This window comes from Pseudophryne corroboree, chromosome 3, assembly GCF_028390025.1.
Source record: "Pseudophryne corroboree isolate aPseCor3 chromosome 3, aPseCor3.hap2, whole genome shotgun sequence".
In the NCBI taxonomy this organism is placed as follows: Eukaryota; Metazoa; Chordata; class Amphibia; order Anura; family Myobatrachidae; genus Pseudophryne; species Pseudophryne corroboree.
In genome coordinates, this window is record NC_086446.1 from 797,262,561 (window position 1) to 797,285,935 (window position 23,375).

Below are 23,375 nucleotides of genomic sequence, written 5' to 3' on the forward strand. Positions count from 1 at the left end.
TTGATAAATGGGCCTCTTAATACACTACATAACTACGTTCCTTTGTCTTCCAGGACACATTAGAGTGCTGTGTGTGTAATGATGCGGTCTCTCCCAGGACACATTAGAGTGCGGTGTGTAATAATGCGGTCTCTTCCAGGACACATTAGAGGGCTGTGTGTAATCATGTGGTCTCTCTCTTCCAGGACACATTAGAGTGCTGCGTGTTATAATGTGGTCTCTCTTTTCCAGGACAGAGTGCGGTGTGTAATAATTCCAGGACACATTAGAGTGCTGCGTGTTATAATGTGGTCTCTCTTTTCCAGGACACAGAGTGCGGTGTGTAATAATTCCAGGACACATTAGAGTGCTGTGTGTAATGATGCGGTCTCTCTTTTCCAGGACACATTAGAGTGCTGTGCAGTTTGTGAGAAGAAGATTACAGAGCGCTTGCTGAAGGCTATGGGCAAAGCGTACCACCCAGACTGTTTCACCTGTGCTGTCTGCCATCGGGCTCTTCAGGGAGAACCTTTTATTGTGGACCAGAACAATCAGCCACATTGTGTCACAGACTACCACAGGTTAGTTGTGCTGTTCTACTGGCTGTTTCCGTTTTCTCCTGTTCAGGTGTCACTGTCCCATCCACGTGGCGGCCTGGCTGGGCCCGTTTCTCCCCGTGGCGGCCTGGCTGGGCCCGTTTCTCCCCGTGGCGGCCTGGCTGGGCCCGTTTCTCCCCGTGGCGGCCTGGCTGGGCCCTTTCCCACAAGTGGCCTATTGAGCTAATCTTACATGCTTTTTTTCCTATTTTAATATGTTCCTATGTTTTTTTAGGCGGTACGCCCCCCGCTGCTCAGTTTGTGGAGATCCTATAGCCCCGGAACCTGGACGAGATGAGACCGTGAGAGTGGTGGCTCTGGAGAAAAACTTCCATATGATGTGCTACAAGTGTGAGGTAAGCCACAATGACCTTGTCTCTGCAGTCTGGATCCGTATCCCGGTCCGTGTCCTGTTGATTTCTCACTGTGTTCTGTGTAACTTTGATGAATATGACCCAAAAAGTGGGTTTATGGAATTTTTAAACCCATCTCCTGCTTCTGACTTCCTTCCTGGCTTTGGGTGAGCTGGAAAACCCGGAACTCCAAATTACTACTGCAGGTGCAGAATGTGCAGGTCTTGTTTTCCTCTCTCTTGAAGGGAGCTGATCCCACAGAATTCATTAATATAGTAAAAATGGACTTATTACAAGTACGACTTGGCCTCATAGTGACATTTTATTGTTACAACCATGTTTTCTGCATTTCTTTTGCACCCAATAAGCCTACACACATCTTTCTCCCTATTCCTCCTAGGACTGCAGCTGCCCTCTCTCTATCGAGGCAGACGATTCCGGCTGTTTCCCATTGGATGGCCATGTCCTGTGCAAGAAATGCCACACTGTGCGCGCTCGGGCTGCGCTGTGATATCATCTTTGCCGGTCACTCGTTACTGCTACAAGATCCAGCCGTGTCCACCAAAGACTCTTGGACCTCCTGACCACTCCGTCCTCTCTGCTGCTTCTAATGTAGTCCAGTGTTAAGGTTATTTACGAGTTTACAGCTTCTGCGGAGACTGAGTTAGGCGTCATTACTGCTGCTAACCACTAGTTAGTACATTTGCTTATCTGCCAGACCGCCTGCCAGAAACTGTCCTCTATCTTAGTGCCAATATGATTTTCTGATATCCGTGGGTTTATATTTAAAATTTTTACAAAAAGAACTCTTATTTTTCATCTCATGACTGGAGTGAAAATTCTGTTTGGACTATAACCAAGAACCTTCCGTACAATCAGCCAGAAATACAGTCATTCTCTTTCGGAATCCACATTATAGAATGTATCACTAATTGCTAGTAGTAGTGGTGGGATTTGTTATTTACTTCCTGACTTTTTTTTTTTTCTTTTTAGTTTTTTTGGCTCCGCTATTTGCACATGGCTTCTCCTACCAAATATAGAACAAAAACGAATGAATTATTAAACCGTTAAAAGGCAAATCGAGAACAATGAGTTTACAGAAAGCCGCTACAATATCAAATTAACCCCTTCCTGCCCGTAAAGCCGCGCTAAGATGCACTACGTAATACTCTAGGAACACTTTTTTGTTTTTTAAGCCCAGATTTATAGAGTACCAACCAATCAGTTCCTAAGTGTCATTTTTTTCAAGCATAGCCTTCAACATGGCAGTTAGGAGCTGATTGGCTGGTGCGTTATCACCATGCAATTGATGACTCTCTAAGGCTTAGTAAATCTGGTCCTAAAGATGCATTTGCCCATTGAAATGGGAAAAACACATTGTAACATGAATTGGGTCCTAGTCATTTCAGGCTTTACTATATAGTAAGATGGCCACAATGTTCTAAAGGGGAATTACTCCTTTTGTGGTAATTGGGACACATCCGTATACTGTGATACAAGTGTTTTTTTAACCTTTTTTGTTTTACATTTCTGCGCCTGTATTTTTATCACTGCCAAATGTGCGCCAGGGCAGGATTTAGTTATGTGCCCTCCACTTCCATGCTGCGGAAATGCCCACATCTGAGCACTGAACCGAATTCCTCCCCTGGCACTTGTGGGGTTAACGGAAGTAAAAAGCACAAGTTCATATTTAGGCTTTCTCCTACTCTCCTCATGGGGAACACCAACTTTTACCGCAGCTGTAGAATGGGACGTCTTCTATATGTAGTAGGGAAAACTCGCCAGTGGAGTGTTGGCGCCAATTCCACTGCACTCCCACAGGTCAGACCAGCCGCTATCCAATGAAACTATACTAAACCCTCCTCATTCCTAGTTTATTTTATTTGTGCTGTAACAGGTGTAAGAATAGGCAGATAAAACCTGCCACAGTATATTCTGAGCCAGAAGAACCGTATTCTACCCGCTTTTTGTTTTGATTCCCCCTTTTCCGCTCTGCCAGCTTAACAATGTAAGTAATGTGGCACTTTAATTGTGTAAGTCATTTTTAGCTGGGTACGTTGTGTAACGAGAGATTTACAGGAACGACGTGTATTTTTAGCTGGTAACCCTTTGCCTGCCGTTTTGCCATCAGACCCAACTAAAACATTTCCCGGTATATAATGGTTGGAAGAAAATAAAATGTAGCATTCCAAAATGAGCGCTGTCATCACGCTGAGATTTAACTGGCGGGGTCCGGGGTCTATTATACAATTGTCTGTAGCCTTAATCTATGCATACGTACGCTTAGAGGGGCGAGAGGATGCATCGTTATCATTCTGTACCTCATTGTGGTAGAAATGTATAATGGTTTCCGTCATGAGATACTCAGAGGAACCTGCACAACATCCCGGCCTCCGCTGCTGGTAGGGAACAGATACTTTAAAGTCTTACTGGTGCAAAGACACAACTGTATTATACGTAGCGGTTATAACGTTGGCACAATGCGGAAGTCTGGTTACTATGGGTTACCGTCTGTTTTTGCTGGATGCACCATATTGCTAAATAGGGTTTTAAGGTTTTTTTTTTTGTATGGCACAGAGTGGGGCTTAGAACAAAACAATTCTGTTGAGGACCAGAGATTTGTTCCCCTGGTTCCACTGATGGAGAGTTGTACCAAAGAGCTGGACAATGGGGGACAGTCAGTTCAGGTCCGCCCGGCGAGTGTCTCGAACATAATTGTGCGTCTTTGGTAGGGTTTGTGATTTTTAATGTCGGGGTGGGTGGGATTACAAAAAGCCAATAAAACTTTTTTTATAAAGAATTCTGTTGTCTGGAGATTTTTTTTGGGTATAGATGTGGGAATGGGGGTAAAGGATTATGCAGACGCTGAGTGAGGGGGGCAGTTGATGGTCATGGCGTGAATCGGGGTAAAAGGGGAATAAAAGCTGGGTGTAGGAGAAGGGCGGGGCAGTAAAGGTGCTAACGTGCAATTGATGGTACACTGTACAGTGCTGGTAAAGGTAGAAGTACAGACTACAGTAGTAAAATAGTAGGCAGAATAGTTAGGCTAGTCTGAAGAGCGATGGGAATGAAGACAGGACATTCCAGGGTATAAATACAGATTGACGATGGTACAGGTATGCAGTCAAATGTCTGAAAATAAAAAAGCCAGGGTTAGGGATACCTGAGAAATGTATTGTCGCCGTATGACGTTGTCTACATTTCATCAGTGCAGACACGCTGTTGACATGGTCACCGGAAACATAATATACCGAACCCTGTGATGTCACAACGAGGCAACACGGCAACCGGGACCAAGAACCTGAATGGCCGCTGAGTCCTAAGGATGTTCCACACAGAGGCTTTGTAGTTTGCGGGCAGCCGTGCCAGATACCCTACATGCCAAATACAGATGCCATAGCAGTAACATTGTCACCCCCTATGCCCTGCGCTCTCGGCAGCGACCCACCCCCAACTCCGCGTCACCGCCCCTGAAAGCCGTCGCCTGTCATTCATAATGCGATTGCATCTTTCCCAGCAATTGTCTGAAAATCACCCAATTTTCGGACAATTGCATCCAACTCTGAATGGCCCCCAAAATCTGCAAGTGAGGAATGAGGCGAATACAGTATCTCCCTCCTGCCCTAGATGGCGGCTTCACAAAACATCCGCTGAGACTTTGGTTGGGAATATTTTATTGCTTTTAAAATAACATTTAACATTAACAAGTCAGATAAACGGAGATGAGAGATTAATGATCAATCTACTGGGAAAGACAAATGTTCTAGTACCAAGGAGACGGAACATCTTCTCCCCAAAAGTCCTACTTAGCGTCCTGAATTATTATCCTATAGGTGGGTGCCTGGCAATACATAGCCATCCCTATGCTGTTCTGAGCGTGTGTGCGGCCTGATTTGTGCCCACTGACGTCCGGCTTGGTCTTTCAGCTCGGAGGAGTGCTGTGTGTATATTTTGTATCTGCTGGGAGCACAATGCACTACAGAGCACAGCAGTCCTCCATATACAGTAAGCACAGCATCACGTGATGTTCCGTGCCCGGCTCATCCCTGGCACCACGCTGTGCCCACGGGGAGATTGTGCTGTACTGTGTAATAAAATCTCTGTCGTGAGCCGCAGCGATAAGTGATTAGATGTCCGACACTCAAAGGCCATTCTACTGTATGTTACCGGCAGACATAACGACTACATACACACTAGCGGGAGAGAGTCTTACACAGTGTGTGCGGTGAGCAGACAAAGATATGGAAGGGTGTAGTGTATGTTTAATCCATAAATTCTAATAGGAAAAAGAGACTGGCAAAGGGGCACATTTATCATTAACTATTTGCAGCTTATTCCCCGAAAATATTTAGTATCCCTCAAATGTATGAGTAAGTATAGTATCCCCAAATGTATGACTGATATTAGTGTCCCCCAAATGTATGACTACAGGTAAGTCGTCGCAGCAGATATCTCCGATACCTGCTACGATCCCTCTATTCCCGACTGCAGCCGCATCCCCAATAGGTTTCTATGCCAGGTTTACTTGATTGACCCTTGCAGCTAACGTCATCTGAAGATGGCGGTATCCCTCGGTAGCCTCTGCTATACTTTGCATTATTAGCCGTCCCAGCAGTGGCTCCCGTGCATGCGTGATCAGCGGGGCCCACACAGGTCCCAGTTCCACTCTAAGCACATTGCAGGGAGGGGCTTCTTTCGGGGGGCCCCTGTCACTGCGGGTGCTCCTAGATATACAGTGCCGGTATAGATGCATATTGCATTGTGATTTTGGCCATTAATATTGCATCGAGATCACGGTGCACATGAGATTATTGATAAATGGGCCCCTAAGAGAAATATAACCGCCTGGCGCGATTCCGGCGAGCCAGCACAATTAAAGTGACGTCCATTTAATAGGAAAAACCTAAATGACTGCCACTCTAAAACATCGCGCAGACTCACTGAAATCACGCTGACGCCTTCAGGTCACAGACTATTAGTATCAACAACAGACCGTTCTAATGAGAGCGTGAAATAATGGCCTATTTATCAAGAATTGATATTGGAGCCCGGAATCGCATTGCAGGAACCGATTCTTACGTAAAGATTTATTATTTTACCCCACCGCAGGGACAGGGGCTTTGCGATGAGTTCAGTGTGGCGCTGGGGCTGATGAGGGGCCGTTACCAGGGAAGGTTCCGGAGGAGGCGGGCTGGACACAATATCTCTGTCCAGTAAACCTCCTTATCTCCTCCCACAGCGCCCCTGCTGCTCTGTGATAGAATTACGCCGGGTACACACCTGTGCGATGGTTCTTTTGCTTCCCGACCTGTTCATGTGATCTCCAAAGAGTGTCGCACCTTCCGTCATGTTGTATCGGGAGAAAACAGGTTGCACCTGAAGATCGGGTTTTATAATCGGCTGCGATGGTGCGATAATGAAATGTGTACTCACTGCCGACCGTCCTGTCCGACGCTTCTCCAGCAGCTGCGTCGCCTTTGTGTCTTCTCAGCAGATATTTCAGACAGATGAGTCTCGTGGATCGAAAGATTATAAAGGAGTGTACGCAAGAATCTGCGCTGTGATCGGGACTTCCAACCATTAGTAAATTGACACGGAACATATGATTGTACAGGTGTGCACCCAGCTTACAGTACCGGAACGGGAAGCGAGAGCTCGGGCTGCCGTCTTTACAAGCTGGAACGATACACACTGGCTTATGTAAAATTATACACGGCACTGGTAATCCTGCAATGCGATCTTGGGCACTAATATTGCCTCCAGGTTGCATTGGAAATGCGATTTTTGATGAATGCCCCCCATAGTGAGATGTACGCCCCCGAGTGTTGTTCAGAACCAGTGCAGTGAACGGACTCTGCAGGCAGCTACAGGTGTAAATGGATGTAGAATGTTTTATCGCAGCTTACGGCGTGTCACAGAGGGGGCTACACTGCGTTCTGATTGGTGATATGATACATTATTTGTCCCAGGGGATTAGGCGGTTTCTTCTGTACACGACCAGCTCAGATCACATTCACGGAGACGTCAGAACTTCATTTCAAGACGTTATCCTGTTGAGAGGAGAAATGAGTCAGGATAAGCCGCCAAATACAGACCTGCAATGCAATGACTGGCCACACTGGGGCAGCACTGTTTTGGGAAAATTGTAATACAGGGATGGCATCGGGGTTATTATTAACTCTGTCTTGCCTTTCATAAGTCTGGCAGTGCAGGCTTTCAGGATAACCTCAGAGGAAAACAGAGTCATTATACAGAGTACTGAATGTGAGAGATGGACAATCTGGGTTCAGTTTTACCCTTTTCACATCGCACAAATAACCAGGTATCAACCTGGCATATTGCCGGGGTGACACGGGTCAGTGTGCGGTGTAAAAGCACAAAGTCCAAATTCTCAGGTCGCCTGGCCCGGTAATTCAACCCGGGTTATAAACAGTGTTATTCCCGGGTTGAATACCTGGTCAGTGGCTGCGTAAACGGATTCGCGGGTCGCTGCCTCCGCCCCTGCTGCCGGCTCCGTCCCCCGCCAATATGGCAACCAGCCAAAAGGGGTAGGAGAATCTCCAATGCAGGATCCCACCCGGGAAGGACCCGTTTCCAATTCCTGGGTGGGATCCGGCGTTGGAGATGTGAAAGGGGTGTTTGGGATTGGCTGGTGTGCAGCAGACAGTGGTTCAGTAATGGTCAGGAAAGTCACCTGGTCACTTCCGATAATGGTGACCGGAGGCTGAGGAGCTAACAGGCCGGTGTAAAGTAATGTATACTGTCAGATAGTGGCAGTATGCTCAGCTCTTGTAATAAAAGCAGATTCGGTTAGGCTGGGCATACACTGTACAATTATCTGGCAGACCATCTGTCCAATCTGTCTGGTTGGAATGAAAATCTGGTAATGGATGAGAGCAAATGACATTCGACCATTTGCTCCCAAACACTGGAAAATGGACACAAACGCTTTCAGACAAATTGGTTCAATCTCTGATTAAACCGATTTGTCTGAATGACCGTTCTCGTAAATTTTCCAGTAACACTGCAGTAACGTGGGCAGTACCAGTGCAGTAGCATCGGCAGTACCAGTGCAGTAGCATCGGCAGTACCAGTGCAGTAAGATGGGCAGTAACATTACAGTAGGATGGGTAGTAACATTGCAGTAGGATGGGCAGTAACATTGCAGTAGGATGGGCAGTAACATTACAGTAGGATGGGCAGTAACATTACAGTAGTATGGGCAGTAACACTGCAGTAGGATGGGCAGTAACACTGCAGTAGGATGGGCAGTAACATTGCAGTAGTATGGGCCGTAACATTACAGTAGGATGGGCAGTAACATTACAGTAGGATGGGCAGTAACACTGCAGTAGGATGGGCAGTAATACTACAGTAGGATGGGCAGTAATACTACAGTAGGATGGGCAGTAACATTACAGTAGTATGGGCAGTAACACTGCAGTAGGATGGGCAGTAACATTGCAGTAGTATGGGCCGTAACAGTACAGTAGGATGGGCAGTAATACTACAGTAGGATGGGCAGCAACATTGCAGTAGTATGGGCAGTAACATTGCAGTAGTATGGGCAGTAACATTACAGTAGGATGGACAGTAACATTGCAGTAGTATGGGCAGTAACATTGCAGTAGGATGGGCAGTAACATTACAGTAGTATGGGCAGTAACATTGCAGTAGGATGGGCAGTAACATTACAGTAGTATGGGCAGTAACATTACAGTAGTATGGGCAGTAACATTGCAGTAGGATGGGCAGTAACACTGCAGTAGGATGGGCAGTAACATTGCAGTAGGATGGGCAGTAACATTACAGTAGGATGGGCAGTAACACTGCAGTAGGATGGGCAGTAACATTGCAGTAGTATGGGCAGTAACATTGCAGTAGTATGAGCAGTAACATTACAGTAGGATGGACAGTAACATTACAGTAGGATTGGCAGTAACATTGCAGTAGGATGGGCAGTAACACTGCAGTAGGATGGGCAGTAACATTACAGTAGTATGGGCAGTAATATTACAGTAGTATGGGTAGTAACATTACAGTAGTATGGGTAGTAACATTACAGTAGGATGGGCAGTAACATTACAGTAGGATGGGCAGTAACATTACAGTAGTATGGGCAGTAACATTGCAGTAGGATGAGCAGTAACATTGCAGTAGTGTGGGCAGTAATATTGCAGTAGGATGGGCAGTAACATTGCAGTAGGATGGGCAGTAACACTGCAGTAGGATGGGCAGTAACATTACAGTAGTATGGGCAGTAACACTGCAGTAGGATGGGCAGTTATATTACAGTAGTATGGGCAGTAACATTACAGTAGGATGGGCAGTAACATTGCAGTAGGATGGGCAGTAATATTGCAGTAGGATGGGCAGTAACACTGCAGTAGGATGGGCAGTAACATTGCAGTAGTATGGGCCGTAACAGTACAGTAGGATGGGCAGTAATACTACAGTAGGATGGGCAGTAACATTGCAGTAGTATGGGCAGTAACATTGCAGTAGTATGGGCAGTAACATTACAGTAGGATGGACAGTAACATTGCAGTAGTATGGGCAGTAACATTGCAGTAGGATGGGCAGTAACATTACAGTAGTATGGGCAGTAACATTGCAGTAGGATGGGCAGTAACATTGCAGTAGGATGGGCAGTAACACTGCAGTAGGATGGGCAGTAACATTGCAGTAGGATGGGCAGTAACATTACAGTAGGATGGGCAGTAACACTGCAGTAGGATGGGCAGTAACATTGCAGTAGTATGGGCAGTAACATTGCAGTAGTATGAGCAGTAACATTACAGTAGGATGGGCAGTAACATTACAGTAGGATGGGCAGTAACATTGCAGTAGGATGGGCAGTAACACTGCAGTAGGATGGGCAGTAATACTACAGTAGGATGGGCAGTAACATTACAGTAGTATGGGCAGTAATATTACAGTAGTATGGGCAGTAACATTACAGTAGGATGGGCAGTAACATTACAGTAGTATGGGCAGTAACATTGCAGTAGGATGAGCAGTAACATTGCAGTAGTGTGGGCAGTAACATTGCAGTAGGATGGGCAGTAACACTGCAGTAGGATGGGCAGTAACATTACAGTAGTATGGGCAGTAACACTGCAGTAGGATGGGCAGTTATATTACAGTAGTATGGGCAGTAACATTACAGTAGGATGGGCAGTAACATTGCAGTAGGATGGGCAGTAATATTGCAGTAGGATGGGCAATAACATTGCAGTAGGATGGGCAGTAACACTGCAGTAGGATGGGTAGTAACACTGCAGTAGGATGGGTAGTAATACTGCAGTAGGATGGGCAGTAACATTACAGTAGGATGGGCAGTAACACTGCAGTAGGATGGGCAGTAACATTGCAGTAGGATGGGCAGTAACATTACAGTAGGGTGGGCAGTAACATTACAGTAGGATGGGCAGTAACATTACAGTAGGATGGGCAGTAACACTGCAGTAGGATGGGCAGTAACACTGCAGTAGGATGGGCAGTAACACTGCAGTAGGATGGGCAGTAATATTACAGTAGTATGGGCAGTAACATTACAGTAGTATGGGCAGTAACACTGCAGTAGGATGGGCAGTAACATTACAGTAGTATGGGCAGTAACATTGCAGTAGGATGGGCAGTAACACTGCAGTAGGATGGGCAGTAACACTACAGTAGGATAAGCAGTATTATTACAGTAGGATGGGCAGTAATATTGCAGTAGGATGGGCAGTAACATTGCAGTAGGATGGGCAGTAACACTGCAGTAGGATGGGCAGTAACACTGCAGTAGGATGGGTAGTAACACTGCAGTAGGATGGGCAGTAACATTACAGTAGGATGGGCAGTAACATTGCAGTAGGATGGGCAGTAACATTACAGTAGTATGGGCAGTAACATTACAGTAGGGTGAGCAGTAACATTACAGTAGGATGGGCAGTAACACTGCAGTAGGATGGGCAGTAACATTACAGTAGTATGGGCAGTAACATTGCAGTAGGATGGGCAGTAACATTGCAGTAGGATGGGCAGTAATATTGCAGTAGGATGGGCAGTAACATTGCAGTAGGATGGGCAGTAACATTGCAGTAGGATGGGCAGTAATATTGCAGTAGGATGGGCAGTAACATTGCAGTAGGATGGGCAGTAACATTGCAGTAGGATGGGCAGTAATATTGCAGTAGGATGGGCAGTAACATTGCAGTAGGATGGGCAGTAACACTGCAGTAGGATGGGCAGTAACATTACAGTAGGATGGGCAGTAACATTGCAGTAGGATGGGCAGTAACATTACAGTAGTATGGGCAGTAACATTACAGTAGGGTGAGCAGTAACATTACAGTAAGATGGGCAGTAACACTGCAGTAGGATGGGCAGTAACATTACAGTAGTATGGGCAGTAACATTACAGTAGGGTGGGCAGTAACATTGCAGTAGGATGGGCAGTAACACTGCAGTAGGATGGGCAGTAATACTACAGTAGGATGGGCAGTAACATTACAGTAGGATGGGCAGTAACACTGCAGTAGGATGGGCAGTAACATTACAGTAGGATGGGCAGTAACACTACAGTAGGGTGAGCAGTAACACTGCAGTAGGATGGGCAGTAACACTGCAGTAGTATGGGCAGTAACATTACAGTAGGGTGGGCAGTAACATTACAGTAGGATGGGCAGTAACACTGCAGTAGGATGGGCAGTAACACTGCAGTAGGATGGGCAGTAACATTACAGTAGGATGGGCAGTAACACTGCAGTAGGATGGGCAGTAACACTGCAGTAGGATGGGCAGTAACACTGCAGTAGGATGGGCAGTAACATTACAGTAGGATGGGCAGTAACACTGCAGTAGGATGGGCAGTAACATTACAGTAGTATGGGCAGTAACATTACAGTAGGATGGGCAGTAACACTGCAGTAGGATGGGCAGTAACATTACAGTAGGGTGGGCAGTAACATTACAGTAGGATGGGCAGTAACATTACAGTAGCATGGGCAGTAATATTACAGAAGGATGGGCAGTAACATTACAGTAGGATGGGCAGTAACACTGCAGTAGGATGGGCAGTAACATTACAGTAGTATGGGCAGTAACATTACAGTAGGGTGAGCAGTAACATTACAGTAGGGTGAGCAGTAACATTACAGTAGGATGGGCAGTAACACTGCAGTAGGATGGGCAGTAACATTGCAGTAGTATGGGCCGTAACAGTACAGTAGGATGGGCAGTAATACTACAGTAGGATGGGCAATAACATTGCAGTAGTATGGGCAGTAACATTACAGTAGGATGGGCAGTAACATTACAGTAGGGTGAGCAGTAACACTGCAGTAGGATGGGCAGTAACATTACAGTAGTATGGGCAGTAACATTACAGTAGGGTGAGCAGTAACATTACAGTAGGGTGAGCAGTAACATTACAGTAGGATGGGCAGTAACACTGCAGTAGGATGGGCAGTAACATTGCAGTAGTATGGGCCGTAACAGTACAGTAGGATGGGCAGTAATACTACAGTAGGATGGGCAATAACATTGCAGTAGTATGGGCAGTAACATTACAGTAGGATGGGCAGTAATATTACAGTAGTATGGGCAGTAACATTACAGTAGTATGGGCAGTAACATTACAGTAGGATGGACAGTAACATTGCAGTAGTATGGGCAGTAACATTGCAGTAGTATGGGCAGTAACATTGCAGTAGGATGGGCAGTAACATTACAGTAGTATGGGCAGTAACATTGCAGTAGGATGGGCAGTAACACTGCAGTAGGATGGGCAGTAACATTGCAGTAGGATGGGCAGTAACATTGCAGTAGGATGGGCAGTAACACTGCAGTAGGATGGGCAGTAACATTTCAGTAGTATGGGCAGTAACATTGCAGTAGTATGAGCAGTAACATTACAGTAGGATGGGCAGTAACATTACAGTAGGATGGGCAGTAACATTGCAGTAGGATGGGCAGTAACATTACAGTAGTATGGGCAGTAATATTACAGTAGTATGGGCAGTAACATTACAGTAGGATGGGCAGTAACATTACAGTAGTATGGGCAGTAACATTGCAGTAGTATGAGCAGTAACATTGCAGTAGGATGGGCAGTAACACTGCAGTAGGATGGGCAGTAACACTGCAGTAGGATGGGCAGTAACATTACAGTAGTATGGGCAGTAACACTGCAGTAGGATGGGCAGTTATATTACAGTAGTATGGGCAGTAACATTACAGTAGGATGGGCAGTAACATTGCAGTAGGATGGGCAGTAACATTGCAGTAGGATGGGCAGTAACATTGCAGTAGGATGGGCAGTAACACTGCAGTAGGATGGGTAGTAACACTGCAGTAGGATGGGCAGTAACATTACAGTAGGATGGGCAGTAACACTGCAGTAGGATGGGCAGTAACATTGCAGTAGGATGGGCAGTAACATTAACAGTAGGGTGGGCAGTAACATTACAGTAGGATGGGCAGTAACACTGCAGTAGGATGGGCAGTAACATTACAGTAGTATGGGCAGTAACACTGCAGTAGGATGGGCAGTAACACTGCAGTAGGATGGGCAGTAACATTACAGTAGTATGGGCAGTAACACTGCAGTAGGATGGGCAGTAACACTGCAGTAGGATGGGCAGTAACACTGCAGTAGGATGGGCAGTAACATTACAGTAGTATGGGCAGTAACATTGCAGTAGGATGGGCAGTAACACTGCAGTAGGATGGGCAGTAACACTACAGTAGGATAAGCAGTATTATTGCGGTAGGATGGGCAGTAATATTGCAGTAGGATGGGCAGTAACATTGCAGTAGGATGGGCAGTAACACTGCAGTAGGATGGGTAGTAACATTACAGTAGTATGGGCAGTAACATTGCAGTAGGATGGGCAGTAACACTGCAGTAGGATGGGCAGTAACATTACAGTAGTATGGGCAGTAACATTGCAGTAGGATGGGCAGTAACATTGCAGTAGGATGGGCAGTAACACTACAGTAGGATAAGCAGTATTATTACAGTAGGATGGGCAGTAATATTGCAGTAGGATGGGCAGTAACATTGCAGTAGGATGGGCAGTAACATTGCAGTAGGATGGGCAGTAACACTGTAGTAGGATGGGTAGTAACATTACAGTAGTATGGGCAGTAACATTGCAGTAGGATGGGCAGTAACACTGCAGTAGGATGGGCAGTAACATTACAGTAGTATGGGCAGTAACATTGCAGTAGGATGGGCAGTAACATTGCAGTAGGATGGGCAGTAACATTGCAGTAGGATGGGCAGTAACACTGCAGTAGGATGGGCAGTAACACTGCAGTAGGATGGGTAGTAACACTGCAGTAGGATGGGCAGTAACATTACAGTAGGATGGGCAGTAACACTGCAGTAGGATGGGCAGTAACATTACAGTAGGATGGGCAGTAACATTGCAGTAGTATGGGCAGTAACATTGCAGTAGGATGGGCAGTAACACTGCAGCAGGATGGGCAGTAACACTGCAGCAGGATGGGCAGTAACATTACAGTAGGATGGGCAGTAACACTGCAGTAGGATGGGCAGTAACATTACAGTAGGATGGGCAGTAACATTACAGTAGGATGGGCAGTAACATTACAGTAGGATGGGCAGTAACATTACAGTAGGGTGAGCAGTAACATTACAGTAGGATGGGCAGTAACACTGCGGTAGGATGGGCAGTAACACTGCAGTAGGATGGGCAGTAACATTACAGTAGTATGGGCAGTAACATTACAGTAGGGTGAGCAGTAACATTACAGTAGGATGGGCAGTAACACTGCAGTAGGATGGGCAGTAACACTGCAGTAGGATGGGCAGTAACATTACAGTAGGGTGGGCAGTAACATTACAGTAGGATGGGCAGTAACACTGCAGTAGGATGGGCAGTAACACTGCAGTAGGATGGGCAGTAACATTACAGTAGGATGGGCAGTAACACTGCAGTAGGATGGGCAGTAACATTGCAGTAGGATGGGCAGTAACATTGCAGTAGTATGGGCAGTAACATTACAGTAGGGTGAGCAGTAACACTGCAGTAGGATGGGCAGTAACATTACAGTAGTATGGGCAGTAACATTACAGTAGGGTGAGCAGTAACATTACAGTAGGATGGGCAGTAACACTGCAGTAGGATGGGCAGTAACATTACAGTAGGATGGGCAGTAACACTGCAGTAGGATAGGCAGTAACATTACAGTAGGATGGGCAGTAACATTGCAGTAGGATGGGCAGTAACATTGCAGTAGGATGGGCAGTAACACTGCAGTAGGGTGGGCAGTAACATTACAGTAGTATGGGCAGTAACATTACAGCAGGATGGGCAGTAACACTGCAGTAGGATGGGCAGTAACACTACAGTAGGATGGACAGTAACACTGCAGTAGGATGGGCAGTAACATTACAGTAGTATGGGCAGTAACATTGCAGTAGGATGGGCAGTAACACTGCAGTAGGGTGGGCAGTAACATTACAGTAGGATGGGCAGTAACATTACAGTAGGATGGGCAGTAACATTACAGTAGGATGGGCAGTAACATTACAGTAGGATGGATAGTAACATTGCAGTAGTATGAGCAGTAACATTACAGTAGTATGGGCAGTAACACTGCAGTAGGATGGGCAGTTATATTACAGTAGTATAGGCAGTAATATTACAGTAGGATGGGTAGTAACATTGCAGTAGTATGGGCAGTAACATTACAATAGTATGGGCAGTAACACTGCAGTAGGATGGGCAGTTACATTACAGTAGTATGGGCAGTAATATTACAGTAGTATGGGCAGTAACATTGCAGTAGTATGGGCAGTAATATTACAGTGGGATAGGCAGTAACATTACAGTAGGATGGGCAGTAACATTGCAGTAGTATGGGCAGTAATATTACAGTAGGATGGGCAGTAACATTACAGTAGTATAGGCAGTAACATTACAGTAGGATGGGCAGTAATATTACAGTAGTATGGGCAGTAATATTACAGTGGGATAGGCAGTAACATTACAGTAGGATGGGCAGTAATATTACAGTAGGATGGGCAGTAACATTACAGTAGTATAGGCAGTATCATTACAGTAGGATGGGCAGTAATATTACAGTAGTATGGGCAGTAATATTACAGTGGGATAGGCAGTAACATTACAGTAGTATAGGCAGTAACATTACAGTAGTATAGGCAGTAACATTACAGTAGGATGGGCAGTAACATTACAGTAGTATAGGCAGTAACATTACAGTAGTATGGGCAGTAATATTACAGTGGGATAGGATAGGGAACATGGGACTTTCCAGCATGTAATGGTTTCAGTCTATATAAACCCTGTACAGTATGTGTGCTATTTGTTTGCGGCTCACACTGGCAATAATCCTAAAATAGGCCAGACAGCCTGACCCTTTCCTCTCAGTCCATCCTAGCACCTCTCACACCGACACGGGGTCACATAACGCCTCTCACACCGACATGGGGTCACATAACTCCTCTCTCACAGACATGAGGTCACGTAACACCCCTCACAGCGACGTGGGGTCACATAACGCCTCTCACACCGACGTGGCATCACATAACGCTTCTCACACCGACATGGGGTCACAAAACGCCTCTCACACTGACATGGGGTCACATAACGCCTCTCACACCGACATGGGGTCACATATCGCCTCTCACACTGACATGGGGTCACATTACACCTCTCACACCGACATGGGGTCACATTACGCCTCTCAAACCGACATGGGGTCACATAACGCCTCTCACACCGACATGGGGTCACATAACGCTTCTCACACCGACATGGGGTCACATAACGCCTCTCACACCGACATGGGGTCACATAACGCCTCTCACACTGACATGGGGTCACATTACACCTCTCTCACAGACATGGGGTCACGTAACACCCCTCACACCGACGTGGGGCAATAATCCTAAAATAGGCCAGACAGCCTGACCCTTTCCTCTCAGTCCATCCTAGCACCTCTCACACCGACACGGGGTCACATAACGCCTCTCACACCGACATGGGGTCACATAACTCCTCTCTCACAGACATGGGGTCACGTAACACCCCTCACACCGACGTGGGGTCACATTACACCTCTCACACCGACATGGGGTCACATAACACCTCTCACACCGACATGGGGTCACATAACGCCTCTCACACCGACATGGGGTCACATAACGCCTCTCACACCGACATGGGGTCACATAACGCCTCTCACACCGACATGGGGTCACATAACGCCTCTCACACCGACATGGGGTCACATATCGCCTCTCACACCGACATGGGGTCACATAACGCTTCTCACACAGACATGGGGTCACATTACACCTCTCCAACCGACATGGGGTCACATAACGCCTCTCACACCACATGGGGTCACATAACGCTTCTCACACCGTCGTGGGGTCACATAACGCTTCTCACACCGACATGGGGTCACATAACGCCTCTCACACCGACATGGGGTCACATATCGCCTCTCACACCGACATGGGGTCACATAACGCTTCTCACACCGACATGGGGTCACATTACACCTCTCAAACCGACATGGGGTCACATAACGCCTCTCACACCGACATGGGGTCACATAACGCTTCTCACACTGTCGTGGGGTCACATAACGCTTCTCACACCGACGTGGGGTCACATAACGCCTCTCACACCGACATGGGGTCACATGACGCTTCTCACACAGACATGGGGTCATGACGCTTCTCACACAGACATGGGGTCACATAACGCCTCTCACACCGACATGGGGTCACATAACTCCTCTCTCACAGACATGGGGTCACGTAACACCCCTCACACCAACATGGGGTCACATAACGCCTCTCACACCGACGTGGGGTCACATAACGCCTCTCACACCGACGTGGGGTCACACAACGCTTCTCACACCGACGTGGGGTCACATAACGCCTCTCACACCGACATTGGGGTAATATAACACCTCTATGATCAGTGTCGGTACACGTTGTTTCTCTGCGTCACCTGTCAGTAATTGGGAGTCTGTGACTGTAGTGTGTTATAGGGAGCAGAGTATAGCACAGTGGCTCAGCCAGGGTCATCTATAATATATGACCCAGACACGGTTTATTAAGCACAATATACTGCTTTAATATGTACAGTACTGCTCCCAATACTCTGTATAACATGTACACATAGTCACTTGCCAATTACCAGGATTATTAAGAGAAGAAGTCTCATTGTGTCCTACATTTAGAGCTTTTTGTCGGCATTACCAGAAGCTTACATGTTACCTCACACAGCATTTTATACATTAATAGAATTCATTATACCGTGTGCAGCAGCTCGCTGGAATAACCTGATACGTTAAATAGACATACTTCCTGAAATCTCCTGCTTCAGACTCAGAAACATGTCGTTACCAGCGATATATGACAGAGAGCGAATAATGGTGGTCATTCCGAGTTGATCGCTCGCTAGCAGTTTTTAGCAGCCGTGTAAACGCTATGCCGCCGCCCACTGGGAGTGTATTTTAGCTTAGCAGAAGTGTGAACGAAAGGATCGCAGAGCGACTACAAAGTTTTTTGGTGTAGTTTCAGAGTAGCTCAAAACCTACTCAGCGCTTGCGATGACTTCAGACTGTTCAGTTCCTGTTTTGACGTCACAAACACGCCCTGCGTTCGCCCAGCCACGCCTGAGTTTTTCCGAACACTCCCTGAAAACGGTCAGTTGCCACCCAGAAACGCCCACTTCCTGTCAATCACTCTGCGGCCACCAGCGCGACTGAAATACTTCGCTAGACCCTGTGCAAAACTACATCGTTCATTGTAACAGTACGCCGCACGTGGGCATTGCGCCGCATACGCATGTGCAGAACTGCCATTTTTTAGCCTGATCGCGGTGCTGCGAACAAATGCAGCTAGCGATCAACTCGGAATGACCCCCAATTAACCTTCCTTAGCAACATCTACAACCATGGAAATAATCAGTGCAGTCAGCAGTTTCCTTCTAAGGTTAAATTATAGGCCCTCGTTCCGAGTTGATCGGTAGCTGCTTTCGTTCGCAGCGCAGCGATTAGGTAAAAAAATGGCAATTCGGCGCATGCGTATGGGGCGCAGTGCGCACGCGCGTCGTACTTTCACAAAAGCCATTGCAGTTTTACACAAGGTCTAACGACGCTTTTCAGTCGCACTGCTGGCCGCAGAGTGATTGACAGGAAGTGGGTGTTTCTGGGTGGTAACTGACCATTTTCGGGGAGTGTGTGAAAAAACGCAGGCGTGCCGGATAAAAACGCAGGAGTGGCTACGAAAACGTAGGCGTGGCTGGCCAAACGCAGGGCGTGTTTGTGACATCAATTCAAAACAGGAACTAAACAGTCTGAAGTGATCACAAGGTAGGAGTAGGTCTGCACAATCTTTTTTTGTAGCCGCTCTGCTAAGATACACTCCCAGAGGGCGGCGGCCTAGCGTGTGCACTGCTGCTAAAAGCAGCTAGCGAGCGATCAACTCGGAATGAGGGCCAATGTTACATAAGTCCTGTCCTCAGTGGCGTAACTAGAAATTTTTCTCCCCCAAGCCAAAAAATTCTTCGGCGCCCCCCCCCCCCCCCCTTCATGCTACATAATTGGGAGCAAGAAAGGGATAAATATGCGCGCGGCGAAGGCGCGCGCGGCAAAATAAGGGGTGTGGTTTCGTTGGAATGGGCGTGGTTTCGCATAAAGGGGTGTGGCATTGCAGGAAAAGACTACCTTATACCCCAGTTTTGCAACCTGAACGCCCAGACGTTGGCCACCACAGGAAAGAAAAATAATCCTGATTCATGCCCCTTACATTATTTGTCATTTTCCTCCTTATAGTAATGCCCAGTATACATTATTCCACATACTGCAATGGCCCTTAGACATTATGCCACACACAATAATGCACATGACACAATATGCACACACTGTAATGCCCCCAACACATTATGCCACACACCGTAATGCCTGTGACACATTATGCCACACACCGTAATGCCCGTGACACATTATGCCACACACCGTAATGCCTGTGACACATTATGCCACACACCGTAATGCCCGTGACACATTATGCCACACACCGTAATGCCCGTGACACATTATGCCACACACCGTAATGCCTGTGACACATTATGCCACACACCGTAATGCCTGTGACACATTATGCCACACACCGTAATGCCTGTGACACATTATGACAGGAATCGCAATGCACGTTATACATTATGCTACACACTGCAATGCCCCTGATACATTATACCACATACCACAATGCCTGTGACACATTATGACACACACCGCAATGTCCGTGATACATTATACCACAATGCCCGTGATATAGTATACCATACACCGTAATGCCTGTGACACATACCGCAATGCCCTGCCCGTTACACCCTATGCCACACACCGCAATGCCCGTTATGTATTATGCCACACTGCAATGACCCTGAGACATTATACCACATACCACAATGCCCGTGATATAGTATACCACACACCGTAATGCCTGACACATTATGACACACACCGCAATGTCCGTGATACATTATGCCACACACTGCAATGACCCTGAGACATTATACCACATATCACAATGCCCGCGATATAGTATACCATACACCGTAATGCCTGTGACACATTATGACACACACCGCAATGTCCGTGATACATTATGCCACACACCGTAATGCCCATTACACATTAAGTCCTACAGTAAGGCTTCTAATTACTTTTCAATTACCTGCTCATTGTCAGGTGTTTCATGCACTGTGTGTCATGCTCGTTGCCAGGGGTTTCATGCTCTTGGTTCCATGCACGGTGCCAGGGGTTTTCATGCTCAGGGTGTCATGCTCGTTGCCAGGGGTTTCATGCACTGGGTGTCATGCTCGTTGCCAGGTGTTTCATGCACTGTGTGTCATGCTCGTTGCCAGGTGTTTCATGCACTGTGTGTCATGCTCGTTGCTAGGGCTGTGCTCCCAGTGCCACATATGTCCCCAGTGTCAGGCGGCGGGCGGCAGCGCGCCGGAGTCCGGAGGAACGAGGATCCGAAAGGATCCAAGTTCCTCCAATCAGCGGCGGGGGCGGATTTGAAAAGGGCGCCGGACGCGAGCCAATCGCTGCTCGCGGCCCGGCGCCCAATGAGGAGTCGCCGCGGCGGACCAATGGGAGTCTGCCGCGTCATGGCTCCGCCTCCTCCCAGCGCCTTATATCAGGCGCTGGGCGGCGGCGGAGCTCATTAGTGAGCCGGAGCGGAGAGGAGCTCCCGAAGAGGAAGCCAGGAGGCCAGCGCGGACAACGACAGCGGCGCCGGAAGAGGCAGAAGACGGCGACAGAAGACGGGACGGAGGCGGCGGCGGCCCAGCAGAGTCGGGAGATCGGCGGAGAGTGCTGTTTGGAGCGGAAAGCAAAAGAGCTAACGAAGCTCCCCTCCACAGCCTCTCCCACCGGTCCTGGTAAGTGGCCCTGGGCCTGCACGACTTTCCTGTAACTCCCTCCCTAGACCACCAGGTGTTCGGGCACTAGGCCCGTGGGCACGTTCAGGCCCTCCCGGCCTGTGGCTATTCAGTCGGGCCCTCCCGGCCCGTGGGGCAATTAGGTCAGTGTGTCTGGGCCGAGGCCACGCGCAGTCGGGGTTCCACTCGGCCCGTGGCCCGCAGGCCCAGACCACTATCCTCCGGGGGTTCGGGCATTAGGCCCGAGCCACCCTCATTCAACGGGCACCAGTTAGGCGGGCACTAGGCCCGGGGGCATATCAGGCGATAGGCCTGTGTAGCGTTAGAGGGCATTAGGCCCTAGCGTATTGTGGCCGAGTAGGTACATATAAGGTGACCCTGGGCACAAGGCCCAGGTCACCCAACGGGCAGCACGTTAGGCGGGCGCTAGGCCCGTGAGCGAAGTCAGGCCTCCGGCCTGTGTGCAGGTAGGGGGCGCTAGGCCCGGCAAATCGGTATTTTCCCGAGGTGAGTACAGGCGGCCCTGGGCGCTGGGCCCAGGCCACCCCGAGGTATTTAGGAAGGCAGAGCGGAGGCCTACCTCTATTCGGCTGGTAGGTATTTCAAGGGACAGTGCCGTGTTATGTGTATTCCGATGTGTGTTACCGTGCAGGGCGAGTTATTGTTATGAAGTTTGTGTATAGTTTGGTTGCACCACACCCACAGAGCTAGTGTGAGGGCTCTGCCGTTGTAGTTAGGATAAGGTGTGACACTAGGTCTAGTTAGGCCCTGCACGGCGGTTTTCTCTCTCTAGCCTCCTTACAGGGACCTGTATTGGAGAAGATCGGAGTACCGGAGGATGAGACGGTGAGTACCCACAGTCTGAGTGTTTGGTTGTGTTCTTCCTATCTCCCTTCTTTCAGGGCAACGGTGAGCCTTGCATGGCTGTGCAAGGCGGAATTTCCACCTGGTGCGAAAGTGCCGATAGGTGAAATTCGGGCTCTGAGGCGGACGCCGGTGATTACCCCCACCTAGCCCAAAGGCGCATTTTCCTCAGCCACATAGGGTGTTGCGATCCAGGGTTACGGAAGACGATATTCAACGGTTTTCTTCCTCTTAGGTTTTTGGGGCCCGGGTCGTCCAGAAGTGCTTCCAGGACTCTCGAGTGTTCCGGCACCTGCGAGTGAGAGCGTGCGGCGTCCGGTAAGTGGTACATCGGCACGGCAACAGACCCGATACGCCCTGACGTTGCCCTCTTACATTTGGCGTAGTCGGCAGGATGTCAAACGCAGAGAACGTCGCTCCTCCGGGAGTGGGAAACGACGCCCCTCCGGGAGTAGAGAGGAAGTTCAATTTTGGACCAGCCTTGACGCATACCCCTCGGTATGATGGGCAGAACATGCCGTTGGCAGACTGGAAGAAGAGACTGGAGGGAATCATCCAGCTGTATGGGGTGCCTCCAGAAATGCAGCTACACTTGGCGTTGAATACGCTGGATGGAGATGCCTGGCGATCGGTGATCCTTGTTCCGGAAGAGGAACGTAAGACGTTAGATGAGGTACTCTCGATCCTCGAGGGTACCTATGGGAACACTGCGTCGGCAGGAACCTTGCGTCAGCAATTGTTCAATCGGTTTCAGAGGGAGGACGAATCCATACCCCAATTTGCTAACGCGCTACAGGACATGCTGAGCGGAATTACGCGGCGTGATCCGGAAGGTCTGGGGTCCTTGGTCAACCCCAGCCTGATGTTGAGGGATCAGTTCGCACTGGGCCTCCGGAGTATTCCCATCCGACAAATCCTGTTGGATAAAATCGCCAGTGACAAGACAATGACCTTCCGTCAGGTCCAAGTGGAGGCGGTCGCCAGAGACCGTAATGCTAATTTCGGTCCTTACGCCATGGCCCCACAATGGTCGGCACCGGTGGCCGCAGGGACCAGCCAAGAACCCAGTCCCATGGAAGCCTGTGTCCAGGATCTGAAGGCGGCATTCGCCAAGGTCACTCTGG

General features: G+C 48.2%; 2 protein-coding genes across 8 annotated transcripts in view; one reads left to right on the plus strand and one right to left on the minus strand.

The window, feature by feature from the left end:
- ZYX (zyxin) overlaps positions 1-3,728 on the plus strand; it is an 81,499-nt gene extending 77,771 nt beyond the window's left edge. For 5 of the 6 annotated variants that reach the window (XM_063962675.1, XM_063962677.1, XM_063962674.1 and 2 more), the window contains 3 exons: positions 382-560; positions 811-931; positions 1,329-3,728. In XM_063962675.1, the coding sequence (XP_063818745.1) occupies positions 382-560; positions 811-931; positions 1,329-1,439 (411 nt within the window). In that variant the 3' untranslated portion in view covers positions 1,440-3,728. Of the gene's footprint in view, positions 1-53; positions 343-381; positions 561-810; positions 932-1,328 lie in introns of those variants that run through there. The other variant, XM_063962678.1, reaches the window with a different exon arrangement.
- Positions 3,729-4,585: 857 nt separating this feature from the next.
- LOC135056909 (rap1 GTPase-activating protein 1-like) overlaps positions 4,586-23,375 on the minus strand; it is a 311,987-nt gene continuing 293,197 nt past the window's right edge. For both annotated transcript variants that reach the window (XM_063962680.1, XM_063962681.1), the window contains exon 19: positions 4,586-6,978. In XM_063962680.1, the coding sequence (XP_063818750.1) occupies positions 6,961-6,978 (18 nt within the window). In that variant the 3' untranslated portion in view covers positions 4,586-6,960. The remainder of the gene's footprint in view (positions 6,979-23,375) is intronic.